A 19,789-nucleotide genomic window follows, 5' to 3' on the forward strand; every position below is an offset into this window, starting at 1 on the left:
TATTGTTTAAATAGTCTCAAGTGAAGAACAGAAGGGGCAGACAAATAATGGTTTCAGTAGCAATTACATTTACAAAGAGCTTTTAAAAACCACTAAAAAATTTAATTATTGTATATTCCAAAGTTGCTTAGAATTACATTTTCATTAATTAGGCAACCTTTTATTGTTGGTTTTCAGTTCTTTTAAAGTTAATGACATGCATAGATTCTTTTTCTTCCAGTGAATTACCTGCCAATGTCCATGTGATGCCATGAGGGTAAGCCTGAAGGCTCACAGAGCATTGCTCCACTGCTCTCGACCTACATTCTTTTTCCTTTTCCGGCTGAGAGAACTGAATCGGCTCCCTTTCCCAGCTCCGTTGCTCTGCACTTAAAAGTACAGCTTCCGCTTATGGTTAGGCACACAGGAGAATGCTTGCTTTCGTGATTTTGAGCCGACCTCCGCTTCTCTCAGTCTGGGAAAAAAACGCAGGCGGAGAGCAGCAGAGCCAACACTCCATGTGCCCTCAGCCTAAAGGCCCCATACACGGGCCGATTGTAGCTGCCAATATTGGTCCCTTGGACTGATTCGGCAGCTTATCGGCCCATGTAGGGGCAGAAACGAGGGGCCTGGCCGACCGATATCTGGCCTGAAATTGTCCAGATATCGATCAGCCAGGTTAGAAAATTCATTCGGATCGAGGACTGCATCGGCTCGTTGATGCGGTTCCTGAACCGACTGCCCCGTTACCGCCAATATAATTTGATCATTTGGCCCCAGGGACAAACAATCTAATTATATATATTTTTTTTTACCTACACGCTCCCCGATATCGCCCACCCCTAGGTGAGGACATCGGGTGAAGATCCACTCGCTTGGCAATCTCGCCAAGCAAGCGAATCTCAACTGTATGGGGACCTTAAGACATTGGAAAACTGCATGGAAGGAACGGTCAGGCACTGCGTTAGCTTTAAAACTTTTAGCATTTTCACACTGCCCATGCTAATAAACACACACAGAAGCTACATATATCTTAAATAAATATTTACATTGTATTAAACTGTCATGGCTTCTAAGGGTAATGTCCCATGGGGAGATGAGTGGCCTGCGATAAATCTTTGCTACCGTCGACGCTAATCTCCACGAAAAGCCTCTCCACCTGCAATAAAGGGAATCTGTAGCAGAGATTTATCATGGGTGCCAACCTCCCCGTGGGACATTAGTAGGTGGCTATTAAACTTCCCCTTTCCAAGTAGCATAGCGAATATGGACTGACCTACAGCCACAGCTCAGGACACTTTGCTGTGATAGAGAGTATTTTATGCACAATATAATACAATCTTCAGCCTGGACTTAATGTGCTACCAAATATGAATGTGTGAGATGCATTACTTTTTGATTTGGCCAAGTACTGAACCCTTCACAAACGATTTGGCCAAATACTAAACCAAATCCAAGCCCTAATTTGCATGTACAACTTCAAAGGAGCAGTTTAGTGTAAAATGAAACTGGGTAAAATAGATAGACAAAATAAAAAGATGTTTTCAATATAGTTAGTTAGGCAAAAATGTCATCTATAAGGGCTGGAGTGGGCAGATGTCTAACATAATAGCCAGAACACTACTTCCTGCTTTCAGCTCTCCAAGCTGTTAGCAGTCAGTAGCCAATGACTGACTTGGGGGGGGGGGGCATATGGGACATAACTGTTCAGTTAGTTTGCATTTGAATCTGACCTGTGTGCTCACAAACCAACTGAACAGTTATGTCCCATGTGCCCCCCCCCCCCCCAAGGTCACTCATTGGCTACTGACCGCTAACAGCTTGGGGAGCTGTGAAAGCAGGAAGTAGTGTTCTGGCTATTATGTCTGGAGAATATTTTTAACATCTTTTTAACCCTTCCCAAACCAGATTCTGTGTTTGTTGTATAACTGGTATTTATCACTGTGGAACTGAAATATGCTCAGCTTTATGTAAGGTGACTGGTTTTCTATAGAATATGAATGATTAAACCAGTTAATGGCTGTACAACCTAGCTCAGCTTTTATCTTCTCAGTCTGATAAGCAGGAATAAAGTCTGAAATAGGTAGATATTTATCAAGTGACCATAAAATAGCAGACATGACACAATGCATACAAAGATCAATAGGGCATTACCTGCTTGTTATGCTACAGTAATTTCATTTAGTAAATGCCCCATAGATAAAAATGGCTTTAAAATGATCAGGAAAACAAAACACTAGAGGGCTCAGTTACTATGGGATCCACGTTTTGTGCACTTTGACCTATGCCCTGCCTGTATGTGCTTCAGCATTGGCCATATGGAAGATATATAATAGATGCTGGACATTCCTACCCTAAATATCTCACATTCGGTACATGCAAAGTGCATATGTAACAAACATAATCCTTTCATGAAAAGTGGAAATGTTTCCAGTGAGACTCAGAAGAACTAATGAAGGTACAAGTGCACACAGGTTAAAACCAGAAGCCATTAGTCAATAAATAACGGGTTATAATCCGGGAAACTAAGGTTTATTAGGCTTAACTTCAGGGGAAAGTATTATAGAAGGGTTCTTATAGAGTAGCAGATATACAGTAGCAGATTGAACAAAGTAATGAGTCTGTATTTGTGATGGCTGAATATCAGTCAGGAGACCCAGCTTCATGTTTCCTTTATCAGCTCCTTCAGCTACACTAATATGGGCACATTTATAAAAGCTTGGGGGAAAAACTACTTCCTTTTCTTTCAAATTCTGTCACTGCCAAAAAAGGTTTCCCGTAAACATAACTTTTCCTATGCATTTTTTAGAACAGATTTAACAAAGTCCTGTAAGTCCTGTTTCTTTCCTAATTTTGTCTCAATAAAAAGATGTAAAAGACATTTAACAGAGTTGCTAGAATTTCAAATAAAAGTACACAGATGTGCTTTTTACTCCCACACTACTTCCTGTTTCAGTTAGAACCTGCACTATTTCCTGTCAGGTGATCAGTGAATGACTGAACATCACACAATGGTGGCTTAAGGTAAAAGATGGAAAAGCACTATAGTCACATGTAAATGCCAGTTTGATAAGATCCTTTAAAAGGGCACTTATGATATAGTTTTCTCAATATATAAATATAGTATGATATGCATATAGGGTTAAAGAACATGTAAAGTCAACATTTTCCTACAATGTATATAATTTGGTCACATCCCTCCCACCTAAATGGCATAATTTGTACTGCATATATCCCCTCTGTTTGCCAGCACCATCAGAGGCCATTTTGCCTCTGACACATCATCAGTGACCGTTAAATCTGCAAACAGCACATGTGCACAAAGACCCGTAAGGCTGATGGCCCATGGAGCAAAATCTCTGCTGCGGGCAACTAATTGCCAGTGGAAAGGCCTTCTCATCGCTTCAGCTTTCCGAAGTTGTGCACAGTTCCCAACATGGATTTTGACATTAAGGCGTTTGTCTCTGAGGTAATCCTTTTAGTTTAATTACATCAAATCTGAATCTAAATCAGCTTAACTAAAGATCACGGAAGATCAGACAGAACTTAATATGGGACTTTCTCCTGTGGGGTTAACTTTGCATAATAAACAGGTGACCAGTTGTAAATTCCAGCCAAGCAAACCATTAAGCACAGTTTTATGTGTAGAAGAAACATAATGATTGAATGGATCTATCTATAACATTATACCAATAATATATAGGTCTGTTGTGCACTAACACGTTTAACACTGTATGTGTTTCATTCCCCAATCACCATGTTTGTGTGGCAAAGGCAAATCCATAATAAAGGATTCAAATTGTTGCAGTTATTAGTTGAAAGCCTTGGGTTATTATGAGTGAAAAGTTGCACACAAAGCTATGAGCAAAGCCAAGCATCAGTTGGAGTTGTGTACCACCACTGGATTCTGGAACAGCAGAAGTGTATTTACTTGAGTGATGCATTGCACGTCACCATATAGAAGTCTGATGGAGACTGAGTTTGGCAGGTGCCAATGAATGCTACATTCCTGAAAGGGTAACACTAACCATAGGTTTGGTGAAAGGAGGAGGACTGGGTCTGTTTTTTTATGGTTCATGCTAGTACCCGATTCCAGTAAAAGGAAACCTTACCACTACATTGCACAATGGCATTACTGACAATTCTGTCACTCCTTATTGCTATCTATAAGATTTCTATATAGATAGCAAAATAGTGTCTGTCTATGACATCTTACAGCAGCCCCTCTGGCCTTTGCCACAACCCACAGATTGCCAGTCTGGGCTGGAAGCTGCCCTGTGGCCATGGGACTAGCAATAATATAGAGTACAATCTGGCTACAGCTAGAGAGCCAGATTGCACTGATCACATTACAGAGAAACACTGGCATGCAGGAAGTTCTACTCTAAACAATCAACTGATTTGATGGCAGTGGGTGACGGTCTGTAAACTATTTTGCAGAAATAGACCATACACACAGATTCATAGTTGGTCAATGTTGTATACATATGAAAAAAAAAACAACAGCAAAATGTAGACAAATTATAGTTTTATTATTAATTATTAATAGGTAAAACTGCCTGTAGTGGAACCCAGTACTGAACTAGAGACTTTCATACTGACAGCAGATATGCCATTTTTACAGTTCTTCTGCATTTTGATGCCATCAAGGTTTCCACTGAATGACTTGTATTGCAATAGCAGCTGCTCTTCTCACTGCCTCACTCTGGTCATCTAGACAGCTTTGGATTATATTCACATCCGCTAGCAGCACTTTGCGGCCCTCTGGAGCCTCCGATAGGGTAGTCAGTGCTTTCAGGCTGTTCAGGCGCACTCGGCTATACCCATCTGACACCAATGCTAGCAATTTCGGGATAGCACCAGAATTAATAGCTGCATATTTCCCTGTGAATTGGAAGAAGATAAGTAATGTTAAAGGCAGAACAGTAGGAAGAAATAATTGGAGCGCGATTTTAACGGATACAGATATGTTTAGCACATACAGTACAATTTACCTTGTGTGGTAATGGTGATATTCATCAAGGCCCCAGCAGCGTTGGCTCTAACTTCATTATCGCTGTCCTGCAGGAGATGTACAAGCAGAGGGACCACTTCTTCCTGGCACACTGTCTCCTTTCCTTCTAGGGGCACACTATGTGACAACATCTACTGTTATTACCTTGTTACTTTATCTACAACGTGTTCTCTTCTTTTTTCTCTATGTAACAGCATAAGTTCCTTTTACACTAACCTGGGAACGCACCAAACCCAGTTTCACTAAGTGGAACTATAGAACTATCAATGAAGAGTGGAGGAGGCCTGGGATTTGGACATTGATGTATTTTTCAGAAATTAAGCTTTTTTTATGCAGTGACTAGAGAGTCAGCTGCCATTAATTTATACCAGGGGAGTTACCACTTTTTGGTTTCAAGTTGCCAAATGTAGGTTCCCACCCCCCATAGCTCAGAACAAAATTACAGATACATACAATATTCCAGGGGTATCAATGGCAGTAAATAGACATTCACTCTAAATTGTATCCAAACTAGCATTCAAGATGAACTCCCTTAGGGACAGTAGCCCCCTAGTTTGAAATTAATGTTATGTACTTTCAGAAGCTGGACTCAATTGCTTGTGGAGCAATTAGCAATTAAACAGTGTGCTATTTCGTAGCCAATATAGCCTATGCATCATAATTCTCATTAGAATTCTCATTCTGCATTACCATACACCAGGGGTAGGGAACCTATGGCTCGGGAGCCAGATGTGGCTCTTTTGATGGCTGCATCCGGCTCGCTGCCACATCTTTAAGAAAAAATATAACGGGGGGCGTGGCCTGCGCTCGGTGGATAGAAGATGTGTTCTAAGCCTTAGAACATGTCTTCTATCCGCCGAGCGCAGGCCACGCCCTCCTCTGCATCGCATCCGGCATCCTTGGGACCCACCCTACCTTGCCCCGCAGCATCCGTGGGCAAACATATTGTATGGCTCTCACGGAATTACATTTTAAAATATGTGGTGTTTATGGCTCTCTCAGCCAAAAAGGTTCCCGACCCCTGCCCTACACCATGACATAATTCATGACTGGTGATGATACTTGTGTCACTTGACCAGGGCCGCTCCTGAGAACCTTGCCTCAGGTGGCAGGGAGCAGCCAGTTATCAGGGGCGGTATAAAAGACACTTGTGGCGAATTGTGGTGAACTTTGGCTGAGTTAATTGAGGAAAAAAAATTCACGCTTTAGTATATATTCTAAGGATAAAGAGGACACATCTAAACTTTAGGCACACCTGCTTGGACTTTTAAAACACCCTTTTATTTTAACCAAGATTAAAAACCTCTACAATTTAAAAATTAAAGAAAGGAGAAAGAAGGAAAAGTGTTAAAAGCAAAATTAACCTTATACCTATTTGCAGAGTACTGCTGGTTAAACTATAGCCAGCAGATCCTGAATTTTGTTACACTGTTGCAAATTACCTTGGGTGTAGGTATCACCTTTTATGTAACCACTTAAGGAACAAACTGTAACAGACCAGGGAGTCGAGGACATATATTATAAAAAATGTAACTGTCCTACAAACCAAGGCGAATGTGGAGAATATTTCTCTTAGCCCTTCATTTATAGAATCTTGGAGGGAGTTTCAATAAGTGTAATCACTAGCTATACTCTATATCGGGTAAGTTCCCACAGTACCCGTTAGGTGTTCTATATTGTGTCTAAAACACTCTGCAGTAGGGGTGTGATGTGTGTGGGTTTGGTGCCCTCCTGTGGTCTCCTTGTTTAAATGCATAAACTCTCTTACCAGATATCCATAAGTGCTTTGGCTGCCATCCTCCTGATGCCTGCTGAAGGGTGACTTAACTTTCCTTTTAGGATGCCCACAGCTCCTGCACTGAGTGCCTGCAGAACATCAGTTTGAAGCATGAAGTGCAGGGTTTCCAGGATTATCATCTGAATATCTTCCAGCTCACATTCTAATTTTTGTACCAACTGCACAACAAGATTTGCTTTCACCAGGGCAGCAGCTCCTGCAATGGAAAGAGGTTATACATGTATGAATACAGGCATACAGTAGCAAAACAAACAGCACCCATATACCTTGAGTTTACATAAAGGCAAAAGCTAAAAGAATGCAAGACAACTACTTAAAATTGGGTATATTTTTCCATCAACCCAGCAGCACAACAAGAGAGTTTAGGGATGCACCAAATCCACTATTTTCGGATTTAGCCGAACCCTGGATCCTTCGTAAAGGATTTGGCTGGATACCAAACCTGAATCCACATATGTAAATTAGAATATGGAAAGGTTAAAGAGCACCGCACGCGCAGTTCAAAAAATTTCAACTTCTGTGTTTATGTGACCAAAAGTCATGTGATTTTAAGGATTTGGATTTGGTTCAGCCAGGAGCATGGATTTGTCCGAATCTGAAAACTGCTGAAAAAGGCTGAATCTTGGCCGAATCCTGGATTCGGTGAATCCCTACTTCATACAGTCTTGAATGTGTGCTAATCTGTACATTTTCAATAGAATATAATTAAGCAGTTAATTAAGTTTAATAGGTTCACCTTCCTGAATTTAAAGGAGTTGCTGTGTATCCTGCTGGACATAATAAACAAAAGGGGTTCTCCTTGGGTTAAATTTCATCTGTGATCCAGCTTTGTATTATTCTGTAGTTTCAACTTTCAAACATTCTTCCACTTCCATTGTTTTCTAATAATTCACCAGAAAGCTTTTTTAACTGCTTTTTTAATACTGACGTATAAAGTTTTATTTTTCACCTTCTCATCTCCTGAAGCTCCTCTGGGAGGGGCATCACCAACAACGGCTCTAATTTGCTACATTAGCTGATATATTTCTTATATTAACAGTAGTTCTTCCCCTCCTGCCATTCTAGGTGTTTGTCCCAGTTCCAGATGCTGGTCGTGGATGTAGTGTCCAGTTGTTGCAGCTTTTCATTTTGGTAAATAAAAGGCTTATTCCTGTTCTTTGTGCTGTGTATGAAGGTGTTATGGCCATTTGTTTTTAGGATACATTCATGTTTATGAGGGTTACTAGGTCTGAGGTGGTGCCTAATTTACAGATATATGTAGAAGTCTTGTTTCAGTAGGTTATATTCTTGGGATAGTTTATCATACGGCATCCCTGTCTTATGCAGTAATTATGTAATTCATGTTAGGGTCTTGGTATGCCAGCTGCTGAGATTAAGATCTTGGATAGTGGTTTCTGGTATTTTCAGGGGGCTTGTATGCAGGGCTGTATTTATATATAGGCACCCGAGGGCCTGTGCCTAAGGCAGCAGTTTTTTTGGGGCAGCCAAGGTTTTTCCTTGAAAAAAAAAATCCCCCGGCCTCCACTGCAGAGTTCCTAAGGAAACCTGTTGATAGAGTTAGGAGGGTGAGGGGTTGATGCCGCGGCATGCTGCAGCATGTCACGTCACTCCTACAGAAGTGACGGCACATGCCCCCGGAAGTGATATCATGCACATTTCCACAACACAGGGGGCGCATTTTGTTCTGGTGCCCAGGGTGGCTGTTAGGAGAGAACAGCACCAGTCCAGGGTACCTGCAGCGCTTCCTCCTTCCATCTTCGCTCGTGCACGCATGCGCAGTAGAGTGAAAAGCCGAACTTAAACTATAAAGTCGCATGTGCCGGTCCCAGGAATTTGCCGGCAGAACAAAGCAGGAAGGAGGAAGCGCTCGCTACAGCTACCCTGGGCTGGTGCTGTTTTCTCCTAACAGGGGCACCAGCCCGGGGTACAAGGTAGGCGATTTAAGTCACTTGGGGGTGCCTAACATTTTGGTACCCTCAAGTGACTTAGCCTTTCCTTGTCCTTTAAAGGAAAATTCATATATTCTGTACTATTGCCCTGTACCAGTAAGGGTGAAGATTTAGCAGAGGCAATTTTCAGTATTGCCTATGGCAGGCTATTTTCTTGCATTTAGTAGCCATGAAAAAGTAGCTGCTACTAGTTGCTCTGTGTCTCTGAACTCTTGCCGTTACAGGGCAATAGTACATAAAATATGAATTTTCCTTTAAAGAAGGAACAATAGTACTCTTGGAAAAAGATAGTTGTGTTTGCGTTAAGAAGCTATGCCAGTAGTTATTAAAACTGTAAATAGGAGGAAAGGGCTACAAAACAGATAACATATAAGCAGTGTACATTCCCATTGTATTCTATAGAGCTCATCTTTTATCTGCTATGTAACTTGTGCCTTTTCTCCTTTTTCCAGCTGGAATGGCTGCCTACATAGAAGCTTTGTTCATATAAACTATAGTCGTTTTTTTGAAGTAAACACACAACTTTTTATTGATTTTTTGGTGTTACTTTCCTTTAATGCAATCGAATTCAATAGCACCTTTTCAATGTGAGATTAATTTTTAAAGAGATACTGAAACCAGAAATTAAAACTTTTTTACATCTATCAAAACATTGTCTTTTCATGCTATTTATAATTTTGCCTTAAACTTATTTGCCCAATGCTTTTACATTACCTATCTGATCCCCATTGATCCTCTATGAGGGGGCTGCCATATTTGTGGCAACGGGGTACTTTGTAGTAGCCGTTAGCATTAGAAGCTATAACTTCCCACCACACATGATTTACACATCTCCAATGATTTTTAAATATAATTGCTATTGAAAGTAGTATCTGCCTGTTTGTATCTTTTGCACTCTGAGACCTGACTTGTTTCTCCTGCTTAATGTATGGTCAATAAGACCCAAGTAAGAACAAACTGACAAGCACTCCCTGGTCTCTTTTTATCAGTAGCAGCCTGGTGCCTAGGCTGGGGAACACATTCCCTTGTATTATGCAAACAAAGCAACCAGTGCAACAGAGAGCCTGGAACCTGTTGTGTTGGTTGTTTTGTTTGTGCAATATGACCCAAGTTGCATAATATGGGCTTTCTCCTGCCTGGATGCTAATCTCATGTCTACCATTGGGGGGGTTGGGGCATGTTTAGCAGTGCAAACGATTCCTAAAATTGTTTTGAACTCTACAATGTTACAATTATTTCCAGGCTTCTTGAAAGCTGCTATTTGAAAGGGTAAGGGGTCTTGGGTTTTAGAAATCCTTGCCTCTCATTGTATTTAATGTATTTGGGGCTAAAGTTCTCACTACTTCCTACTGTATTTAATGTATTTGTGGTGCCACTACCCAATGTCTCTCAACTTATTTAATATTTTTGGGTATCACTACTTTTGCCCCTTACTGTATAATGTTTTTAGAATCTGGAGTTATTGTTTATAGAAGTCAATGTAACATTATTTACAAGTGCATAATGTGTTTATAAATCTATATCTCCTTTACTGTACAAGCTATGGCAAATGGCACATGGGACAGTTTTGTGAGAGTTTTATCAGAGCACAAGTTATATGGCTGTGGCCATCTGGAATAGTTAGGAAACAGCTTTTATCTCAAATTTAAAGCTAAGAACCCACGGAGCAGTTCAGTCACCAGCAATAGATCTCTGCTATCGTGGGTGACTAAATGCTCAGAAATGGCTTTCACCGGTAAGAATAGGAGTCGCCGGTGGAAAACCCCTTGCATCGCTTTGGTATTCCAAAGTCGCACAAAGTTTCTCCTGCAGGCGACTAACCTCTTAAGTGGTTAATCGCCTGTGATAGCAGAGATCTATCGCGGCAAACAACCGCTCTGTGGGTTCACATCCTTAAAATTAAATATCAAAAAATCTGTTTGCTTTTTTTTTAAAAAATCAACTTCAGTGCAGAATTCTGCTGGAGAAGCTCTATTAACTGATGCATTTAAAAAAAACATGTTTTCCTGCAATAGTATTCCTTTAAAAAAATAAATATTAAGAATGATATTTTCTGATTTTGGCAGGTTGTTCAGGTTAGTCAGATAATGTTTGGGTTCTGCAGTTGTGAAACCATGATAAACTCCACTGCTACTTTGGCTACTTTGTGTTTAGGGTCATTGTCCAGCTGACATGGGTACTTTTGGCCAAATGTCAGAATTGTAGCAAAGCGAAACCGGTTCTTTTTTTAGTATTTCCCTTTATCATCATTCATTCTTTATTTTAGGGTGATGGCACAAAAGGGGATTAGTTGTCTGCGATAAATCTGCTCTATCATGGACATGAAATGCTTTCCAACTGGCATTAATGTAAATCGCTGGTGGGAAAACATACACACCGCCATAGGCGGAGGGTGACTTTTTTGTGTGGGGAGGCTAAAGATGGGCCACACAGAAACTGACCTACAGCTAATGTGAGACTTAGTGGATTCGCTGCTGGTGTAAAAAATGAACCTCCTAACTACCTCTTGTAGCCGGTATCGGAACAAAATGCTAAACCCCCAGTGAGGAAAGCAGTGCTATAGCATAATGGAACCACCACTATAGTTCACTGTAGGTAGGCAGAAATATCAGATTCCCAAAGTTTTTTTTTTTGACAAATATAGTTGAAAATGCATTTCTTGATATCTAAGTCCAATACGCATGTGGTGCGCATCCAGACACAAAACAGACTAGATACGGCGCCATGTGGTGATGCATGTAAATAATTGCTAGTGAGATCTTTCCTTATTATAACTAATGCAGGGGGATGTCCCCATGAAACCTTGAGTTACAGTGGCTTGCAAATGTATTCGGCCCCCTTGAACTTTTCCACATTTTGTCACATTACAGCCACAAACATGAATCAATTTTATTGGAATTCCATGTGAAAGACCAAAACAAAGTGGTGTACACGTGAGCAGTGGAACGAAAATCATACATGATTCCAAACATTTTTTACAAATAAATAACTGCAAAGTGGGGTGTGCGTAATTATTCAGCCCCCTGAGTCAATACTTTGTAGAACCACCTTTTGCTGCAATTAAAGCTGCCAATCTTTTAGGGTATGTCTCTACCAGCTTTGCACATCTAGAGACTCAAATCCTTGCCCATTCTTCTTTGCAAAACAGCTCCAGCTCAGTCAGATTAGATGGACAGCGTTTGTGAACAGCAGTTTTCAGATCTTGCCACAGATTCTCGATTGGATTTAGATCTGGACTTTGACGGGGCCATTCTAACACATGGATATGTTTTGTTTTAAACCATTGCATTGTTGCCCTGGCTTTATGTTTAGGGTCGTTGTCCTGCTGGAAAGTGAACCTCCGCCCCAGTCTCAAGTCTTTTGCAGACTCCAAGAGGTTTTCTTCCAAGACTGCCCTGTATTTGGCTCCATCCATCTTCTCATCAACTCTGACCAGCTTCCCTGTCCCTGCTGAAGAGAAGCCCCCCCAGAGCATGATGCTGCCACCACCATATTTGACAGTGGGGATGGTGTGTTCAGAGTGATGTGCAGTGTTAGTTTTCCGCCACACATAGCGTTTTGCATTTTGGCCAAAAAGTTCCATTTTGGTCTCATCTGACCAGAGCACCTTCTTCCACATGTTTGCTGTGTCCCCCACATGGCTTGTGGCAAACTGCAAACGGGACTTTTTATGGTTTTCTGTTAACAATGGCTTTCTTCTTGCCGTAAAGGCCAACTTTGTGCAGTGCACGACTAATAGTTGTCCTATGGACAGATTCCTCCACCTGAGCTGTAGATCTCTGCAGCTCGTCCAGAGTCACCATGGGCAGGGCCGCCATCAGGGGGGCACAGGGGGTACAGCTGTCCCGGGCCCGGATGATTTTAACTTTAAAAGGGGGCCCGGCCGTGCTAAAGTTTTCTTAGTAGCTCGGGCCCCCTTAAATCGATTCCGGGGCCCTGTCATTGGTGGTCAGCGGGTGATCCTATTGGTCGCGCCCCGTGAGTACATCACGTCAGTACGCACGGGGCACAACCTTATAAAAGGGCCTGGCTTCTTTCGGCACTCAGAAGCGCCGAGGTGTCATGCAGGAAGGGCCTTGCCTGAGGAGCGCGAAGCCGCCGCCGCCACCGCCGACGACCAACAAGACGCTGACCAATGTACTGGGGGAAGGGGGGCACAGCTGGCTACCAATGTACTGGGGAAATGGGGGCAAAGCTGGCTACCTATGTACTGGGGGAAGGGGGGCACAGCTGGCTACCAATGTACTGGGGGAAGGGGGGCAAAGCTGGCTACCAATGTACTGGGGGAAGGGGGGCAAAGCTGGCTACCAATGTACTGGGGGAAGGGGGGCAAAGCTGGCTACCAATGTACTGGGGGAAGGGGGGCACAGCTGGCTACCAATGTACTGGGGCAAGGGGGGCACAGCTGGCTACCAATGTACTGGGGAAGGGGGGCAAAGCTGGCTACCAATGTACTGGGGGAAGGGGGGCAAAGCTGGCTACCAATGTACTGGGGGAAGGGGGGCACAGCTGGCTACCAATGTACTGGGGCAAGGGGGGCACAGCTGGCTACCAATGTACTGGGGAAGGGGGGCAAAGCTGGCTACCAATGTACTGGGGGAAGGGGGGCAAAGCTGGCTACCAATGTACTGGGGGAAGGGGGGCACAGCTGGCTACCAATGTACTGGGGCAAGGGGGGCACAGCTGGCTACCAATGTACTGGGGGAGGGGGGGCACAGCTGGCTACCAATGTACTGGGGGAAGGGGGGCACAGCTGGCTACCAATGTACTGGGGGAAGGGGGGCACAGCTGGCTACCAATGTACTGGGGGAAGGGGGGCACAGCTGGCTACCAATGTACTGGGGCAAGGGGGGCACAGCTGGCTACCAATGTACTGGGGCAAGGGGGGGCAAAGCTGGCTACCAATGTACTGGGGCAAGGGGGGCAAAGCTGGCTACCAATGTACTGGGGCAAGGGGGGCACAGCTGGCTACCAATGTACTTGGGGAAGGGGGGCAAAGCTGGCTACCAATGCATTAGGGGGGCCCTGCTGGCTACCAATGTATTAGGGGGGCCCTGCTGGCTACCAATGTCTCATATCTGTGAGTCCTTTGTACTGGTGGGAGGGGGGCCCAGAAAATTCTTTGTGAGGGGCCCCGTGATTTCTGATGGCGGCCCTGACCATGGGCCTCTTGGCTGCATTTCTGATCAGCGCTCTCCTTGTTCGGCCTGTGAGTTTAGTTGGACGGCCTTGTCTTGGTAGGTTTACAGTTGTGCCATACTCCTTCCATTTCTGAATGATCGCTTGAACAGTGCTCCGTAGGATGTTCAAGGCTTTGGAAATCTTTTTGTAGCCTAAGCCCGCTTTAAATTTCTCAGTAACTTTATCCCTGACCTGTCTGGTGTGTTCTTTGGACTTCATGGTGTTGTTGCTCCCAATATTCTCTTAGACAATCTCTGAGGCCGTCACAGAGCAGCTGTATTTGTACTGACATTAGATTACACACAGGTGCACTCTATTTAGTCATTAGCACTCATCAGGCAACGTCTATGGGCAACTGACTGCACTCAGACCAAAGGGGGCTGAATAATTACGCACACCCCACTTTGCAGTTATTTATTTGTAAAAAATGTTTGGAATCATGTATGATTTTTGTTCCACTTCTCACGTGTACACCACTTTGTATTGGTCTTTCACGTGGAATTCCAATAAAACTGATTCATGTTTGTGGCTGTAATGTGACAAAATGTGGAAAAGTTCAAGGGGGCCGAATACTTTTGCAAGCCACTGTATATGTTAAATCTGGAAAGCTCTGGTTATACAGAAATTACACACAGCTATTTCTTTAAGTAATTGTGTTTATAATGGTAAAGCGCCAATTTTTGCCTATTAACAAGAGCTTGTTCAACTAGAACTCACTTGTATCCGACACTAGTGGGCTGAACTGACACTTTAAATTTTATGGCTGCTAACTGCACTGGCGCTTTGGATACTTTTGGCTGCTAATAGAAGAAACATATTTTTGGCTGTATTATTTACTAGTGGGATGAACTGTGAAACTGCCAATGAATTTCAATAATATGATTCTTATTTGGTCTCATCAATTCATTACATATTTTGATACTTTTGTTTTTTAAAGGGGACCTGTCACCTTAATAAATAAAATCCAAATCCCTTTTTATCAGGTTAATTGAGCAAAATAAACTTTACTTATGCTACATAAATTATATAAATCTTGTTTCCCCAAGTATTGGAAGTACACAATCACTGCAAGCAGGCAGCTGCCATTTTGTAGACATTGTTAAGACAAACGTTGCATCATCCCAAAATCTTGTTTATGTTCCACAATCTGGCACCTGATGCCCATGTACAGGATACATAAATGACATCTAGGAAGTGCTGAATGGAAAGTGAGGCATAGAGGAGGGGCAGACAATATATGATCGACAGCTCAGATTTTTACATTTAAGATAAATGTAAGATTTATTAAAATGTTTATTAAAATATTTATTAAAATGGATGTTTTAATAAAAAAAGAATGTGGGTTTTGTGTCATATGAAAAACACTTTTATACAGCTTTTTATGCATGGATGACAGGTCCCCTATCAGTATCAGTACATTTTGCATGGCCACCAGGGGGCCCCAGGTTCATGGCATTCTACAGATGAGATTTTATTTTAACTCAGTAGAGGGAGCTATTTGGCAACTGCTAATTTCAATAAAACATTGCATTGTACTAGCATTTTTTTTAACATACAATAGCCCCAAATTCTCTGTTGGTTGTGCCCTCCAGAACTCCACCAAAGGATAAGTGGCCCCTGGAACAAACTAATTAGAAGGCAGGTAGCAATTCAGGGTAGGCTGCTGAGAATTGGAACAGGCTGGGAGTAACTGTGGGCCAGGCAGAGATGAAGAAGTCTATGGAGTGTATAGGAGGTTGACCTGTAGACTGTGACCAGGCAGAACTGGCAATTTGTGAATTGTACTTTTGTATACTTTTTTGGGCAGGGCCCTCTTTACTCTTGTATTGGATATTGGCTGTTTTTGTATGTTTATGTGTATAAATGTTACCAGTTCCATAACACTGTAACAGTCTGTGCCATAAGAAAACCAAATTTATACATCAAAATTCGTATGGTGTATAAAAATGGGAAGAGTAAAATAAACTAACAAGTATACTATTAAAGCAAAGGAGGACAAAATATTGGAGAAATTAACTAAAATAAAGGAGACCTCTCTTTTTGTAACTGTCACCAGTTACAAAGAGAGAACTTTGAATACACAACGTATATCTGTCATTACTAAGACTGGTCAGTTTCTCATTTATGGAATTCCAGTCAATTTTTTTTTTGAATACAGTTTAACAATGGGATCTCCAAGATTTTCTGCCATAAAAATATAGTTTTAATCATAATTTCTTGGCTTTGGGGACCTTACTGGTGGGGCTCCCATCAATGCTTCATACAGGTATTTTCTCATATTTACCTGAATATATCAGATTGCATAACCTTATTCAAAATCTAACAACCTTTGGGCATGTCCACTAAATATGACCCATGGCCAGTCTCCTGAAGGACTGTATTAACTGAACAACTTTTCTATTTTCCCATAATTTAAACCAGTCCTCCTCCGAAGCATGGTTCCCAGTTCTATCTCCCAGGGCTTGATATATGGTATGCCAGTGACTTTTATAAAAGGGAAATCATGTTACGGTATAAAAGTAATATAGCCTTAAGAGATGACTTCCCACTTATGCACTATCTCTCCAAATATGACCATGTATTCCAGGTCTCTTTTTCCCCAGCATTGTTTGACAAAGTGCAATATTTGATGGGCCAAAAAATATTCCACTATAGAAAGATGGTAGACATGTCTATTAAATGGGTTAGGGCTGTGACACATGGGGCGATTAGTCGCCGCTCAACAAACTCCCTTGTCGTGGGCGACTAATCTCCCCAAAATGCCATTTCAATTAGATTCTTACCTATTATTGTCATATGTACTCTATAGTGCAGTACATTCTCATTATTTAACTCTAATTAAATGGCCCCCCCTAGTTACACAATTATGATTTAAAAAATTGGAATTACCCCTACTCCTACTAATTGTGTACAGGCCTAGTCAAAACAGACCGGTAAGGTTTTTTGTTGTCCACCATAGAAAGGACGGCTTCTGAACCCCCAGAATAAACACTGAATTAGATATTATAGAGGCAATCGGTAGATTCAGGCAAAGTAAAGTATATAGGGTTGCATTCTGGTCCCACACTGATAGGGTATGTCATAGACATGGGCTAAGTATCTCTGGCTGTAAGAGCTTAGGGGATCTATATAAGAGCTTCTGCTAATTATGGTTGAATTTAACCACCAAGTTCTGATATAAAGCATGAATCCCACAAATGGCAGCCCTGGGAGTGGAACTGGGTTGGTGGGGCCAACCAAATATTTTTCCCGGAGTCCCACTAGCTCAGTCCGACACTGGTACTGAGATCGGAGGATAATTTTGGCAATCCGTAAAATCTGAATTACGTTTAGGGATGGGTGTTATATTTGCCATAATATTGTTATGTTTGTCTGCTGAAAAAGGTATCACCTATGATTAATTAATTAAACCTTTTAGTCCGGTAGGGGGTTAGTATATGGGAGAATGTTTTTATAATATAGGGTTGGTAATTTAAATATTTTATAACTAACTTAACTTCATCTTTAGTTATCGGAGTCTAAAAAAGATTTTTGGGCTTCAGTGATTTTGGGCATAGGTATAGCTGAAGGACATTAGGTGATGCTGAGGGACTGGTGCATGAGTAAATGGACCTATGGAGGTTCTTATATTAGTTATGGGAATAGAATCTAATTTGTTACGCAGCCTCCTTGCAACCAACCAGTCTGTTTTTTTTTTAATTGATAATAAAAACACTGTTGGGTCCGCTGCATGGAAAATTTTGCTGTTTTATAAATACATTTAAAAAATAATATTAATAATAATAATGCTAAATAGCCTGCTATAAGTCACCATTTAGTGGGCTGTGGGGGCATCTGTGTACTTGAAATGCCAGAACCCATTTTGAATCCCAGTCCCAGCCTTGCTGAGACCAGCAGTCCATGAAAAAACAGATTGGGGTGACAGAAGAGAACTAGAAGGCCAAGCTAGGAGAAAACAGCATAGGATCACAAGTTTATGAAAAAAGCAAAACAGATGAAAGAGAATTATAAGTTTGTGCCAAATGTTTGGCAGGCAAACAGATAATTAGATGTCTAATACCAAGAAACAGCCATAATATGTACCCAATGTGGCTGCCCAAGGGAGAAGGAAAGTCATTTTGGCATTTTACTGCCAATAGATTTGCCACATTAGTGCCAACTAGAACAATATATTTATTCTGCAGAAACCATTACCATACCTGTAAAAAGCTTTAGAAGCTTTCCCCCTTTGCTTAAGATAGCAGCTGCCAATGTAAGTAGATTCCTGCCTGCAGTCTAGCCGTTATAGCTCAGATCACACATTCCTAAGGGGGTGGGGTGGGGAGGGAGTTCTTAGCATTCTAGTGGGAGGGGTAGCAGGAGAGGGGAAAGAGGACAGAACTATGCAGACTCTGGCCACAGGAATTAAAGATGTTTCTGAGAGAGGAAGTCAGACACTGGAACATCATGTTTACAAAAGAAGATAGAGGACTTAATGCAGCATTACTGTAAGTGCTTATGGCTGTATTTCTGATAAAGCTTACTTAGTTTTTACTTTTCCTTCTCTTTAAGTGAAGGAATAGCATAAGAGTAGTAGCATCAGAAAGATAGTATATATTCCAGGGCCCCTGTCATAGAATTTTGCTCCCAATCACCCAGTCAAAAAATTAAATATTTCTCAGTCAGGACCGCAAGTTGTACCATCCTCTACTGAGACCTCAGCTGCTGCTGGGACTTGTTGGGACTGTAGCCTTGCCCTTACTGTAGTGTTGGACTAGCCCACTGGGGTAACAGGAAAACTCACGGTGTGCCCAGGTGTCAGTGGAAAGCAGAGAATAGAACATCAGTGGAATGAGTATTGTTCATGACATACAACAAACATCAGAGAATCAGAAGTTATGGTTTATGTCCATGAACACCCAACATCTGTGGCAGACATTCTATATAATGTTATATGGGCCTCAGCAAAATCTATAACCTATTTCTAAGTCTTATATTAAAGGGAGCCTCTGACAAAAAAAAGTTTATTTGGGGTGTTTTTTCTGTTACATCTATAAATGAAGCTGCTATTGATTGCAGTGTTAGTCTAAACCAGGAATGACTTTTCTAGAAAATAATAAATCCTGCTTTCAAGATAGAATACATTTACAGATAACTTTAAACCATTGAGCATGTTTGAAATTCATGTTTCAAGTTATTGTGTGGAGGATCATTTCAAATTGGATATCAGCTGTACATTCTCCCCCCCCCCCCCCCCCCCCCTTTTTATAGAGCCTGTAGTGTGTTAAATGTGTGCAAACATAAAGTTCTATCCAATCCCGTCACTTGTTTTGTCAGGACTAAGCAGTATCCGACTTATTCAGCAGAAGAACACATTCGTGCTCATTATACAAGTCAGGCACAAACTGTTCTATTTCAGTAGGCTTCTCGGGCTTCGCTTGTCAGTGCAGATTTGCGTTCTTCCCTCTGTCCCAGAAGCCACATGCTATCATTACCATGTGATGCGCTGTAGTGGTTGCCAGGGTAACTGCTCATTCTGTACTAGAGATGTAGAGCCACATCACATTTCCCTCACACCTCTGCATGTAGGGCGCTGGGTGGGCTGCACCTGCGTGCTGCGTCCCTGCAAAAACTGCGTTTATGGAAAAATGCGATATTAGGGGGCTGGACGGGAATTGGAGGTATGGTTTCAGGTAATAACACAGACAATAAAATAAAAAATAAATAATGGTTATTGTAAGAGCTTTTCACAGACGAGCACTGTAAATACTTCCGAGCGGGATTCTGCAGTTGGTCCCAATGCTGCAGGGGTCTGACACAATAAAGCCCCAGCGCTTAGACGGGATTGTTAGTCCTGCGCGGATCTCTGGGTCTCAGCACATTAGCAGC

At 42.0% G+C, this 19,789-nt stretch overlaps 1 protein-coding gene across 1 annotated transcript in view; it reads right to left on the reverse strand.

The window, feature by feature from the left end:
• Positions 1-4,490: 4,490 nt before the first annotated feature.
• Positions 4,491-19,789, reverse strand: part of rsph14 (radial spoke head 14 homolog (Chlamydomonas)) — a 102,197-nt gene continuing 86,898 nt past the window's right edge. Inside the window, exons 5-7 of the mRNA XM_002931916.5 lie at positions 6,762-6,987; positions 4,974-5,110; positions 4,491-4,863 (exon numbers count right to left, since the gene is read on the reverse strand). Of these exons, the coding sequence (XP_002931962.2) occupies positions 4,625-4,863; positions 4,974-5,110; positions 6,762-6,987 (602 nt within the window). The 3' untranslated portion in view covers positions 4,491-4,624. The remainder of the gene's footprint in view (positions 4,864-4,973; positions 5,111-6,761; positions 6,988-19,789) is intronic.

This window comes from Xenopus tropicalis, chromosome 1 (genome assembly GCF_000004195.4).
Source record: "Xenopus tropicalis strain Nigerian chromosome 1, UCB_Xtro_10.0, whole genome shotgun sequence".
Classification (NCBI taxonomy): domain Eukaryota; kingdom Metazoa; phylum Chordata; class Amphibia; order Anura; family Pipidae; genus Xenopus; species Xenopus tropicalis.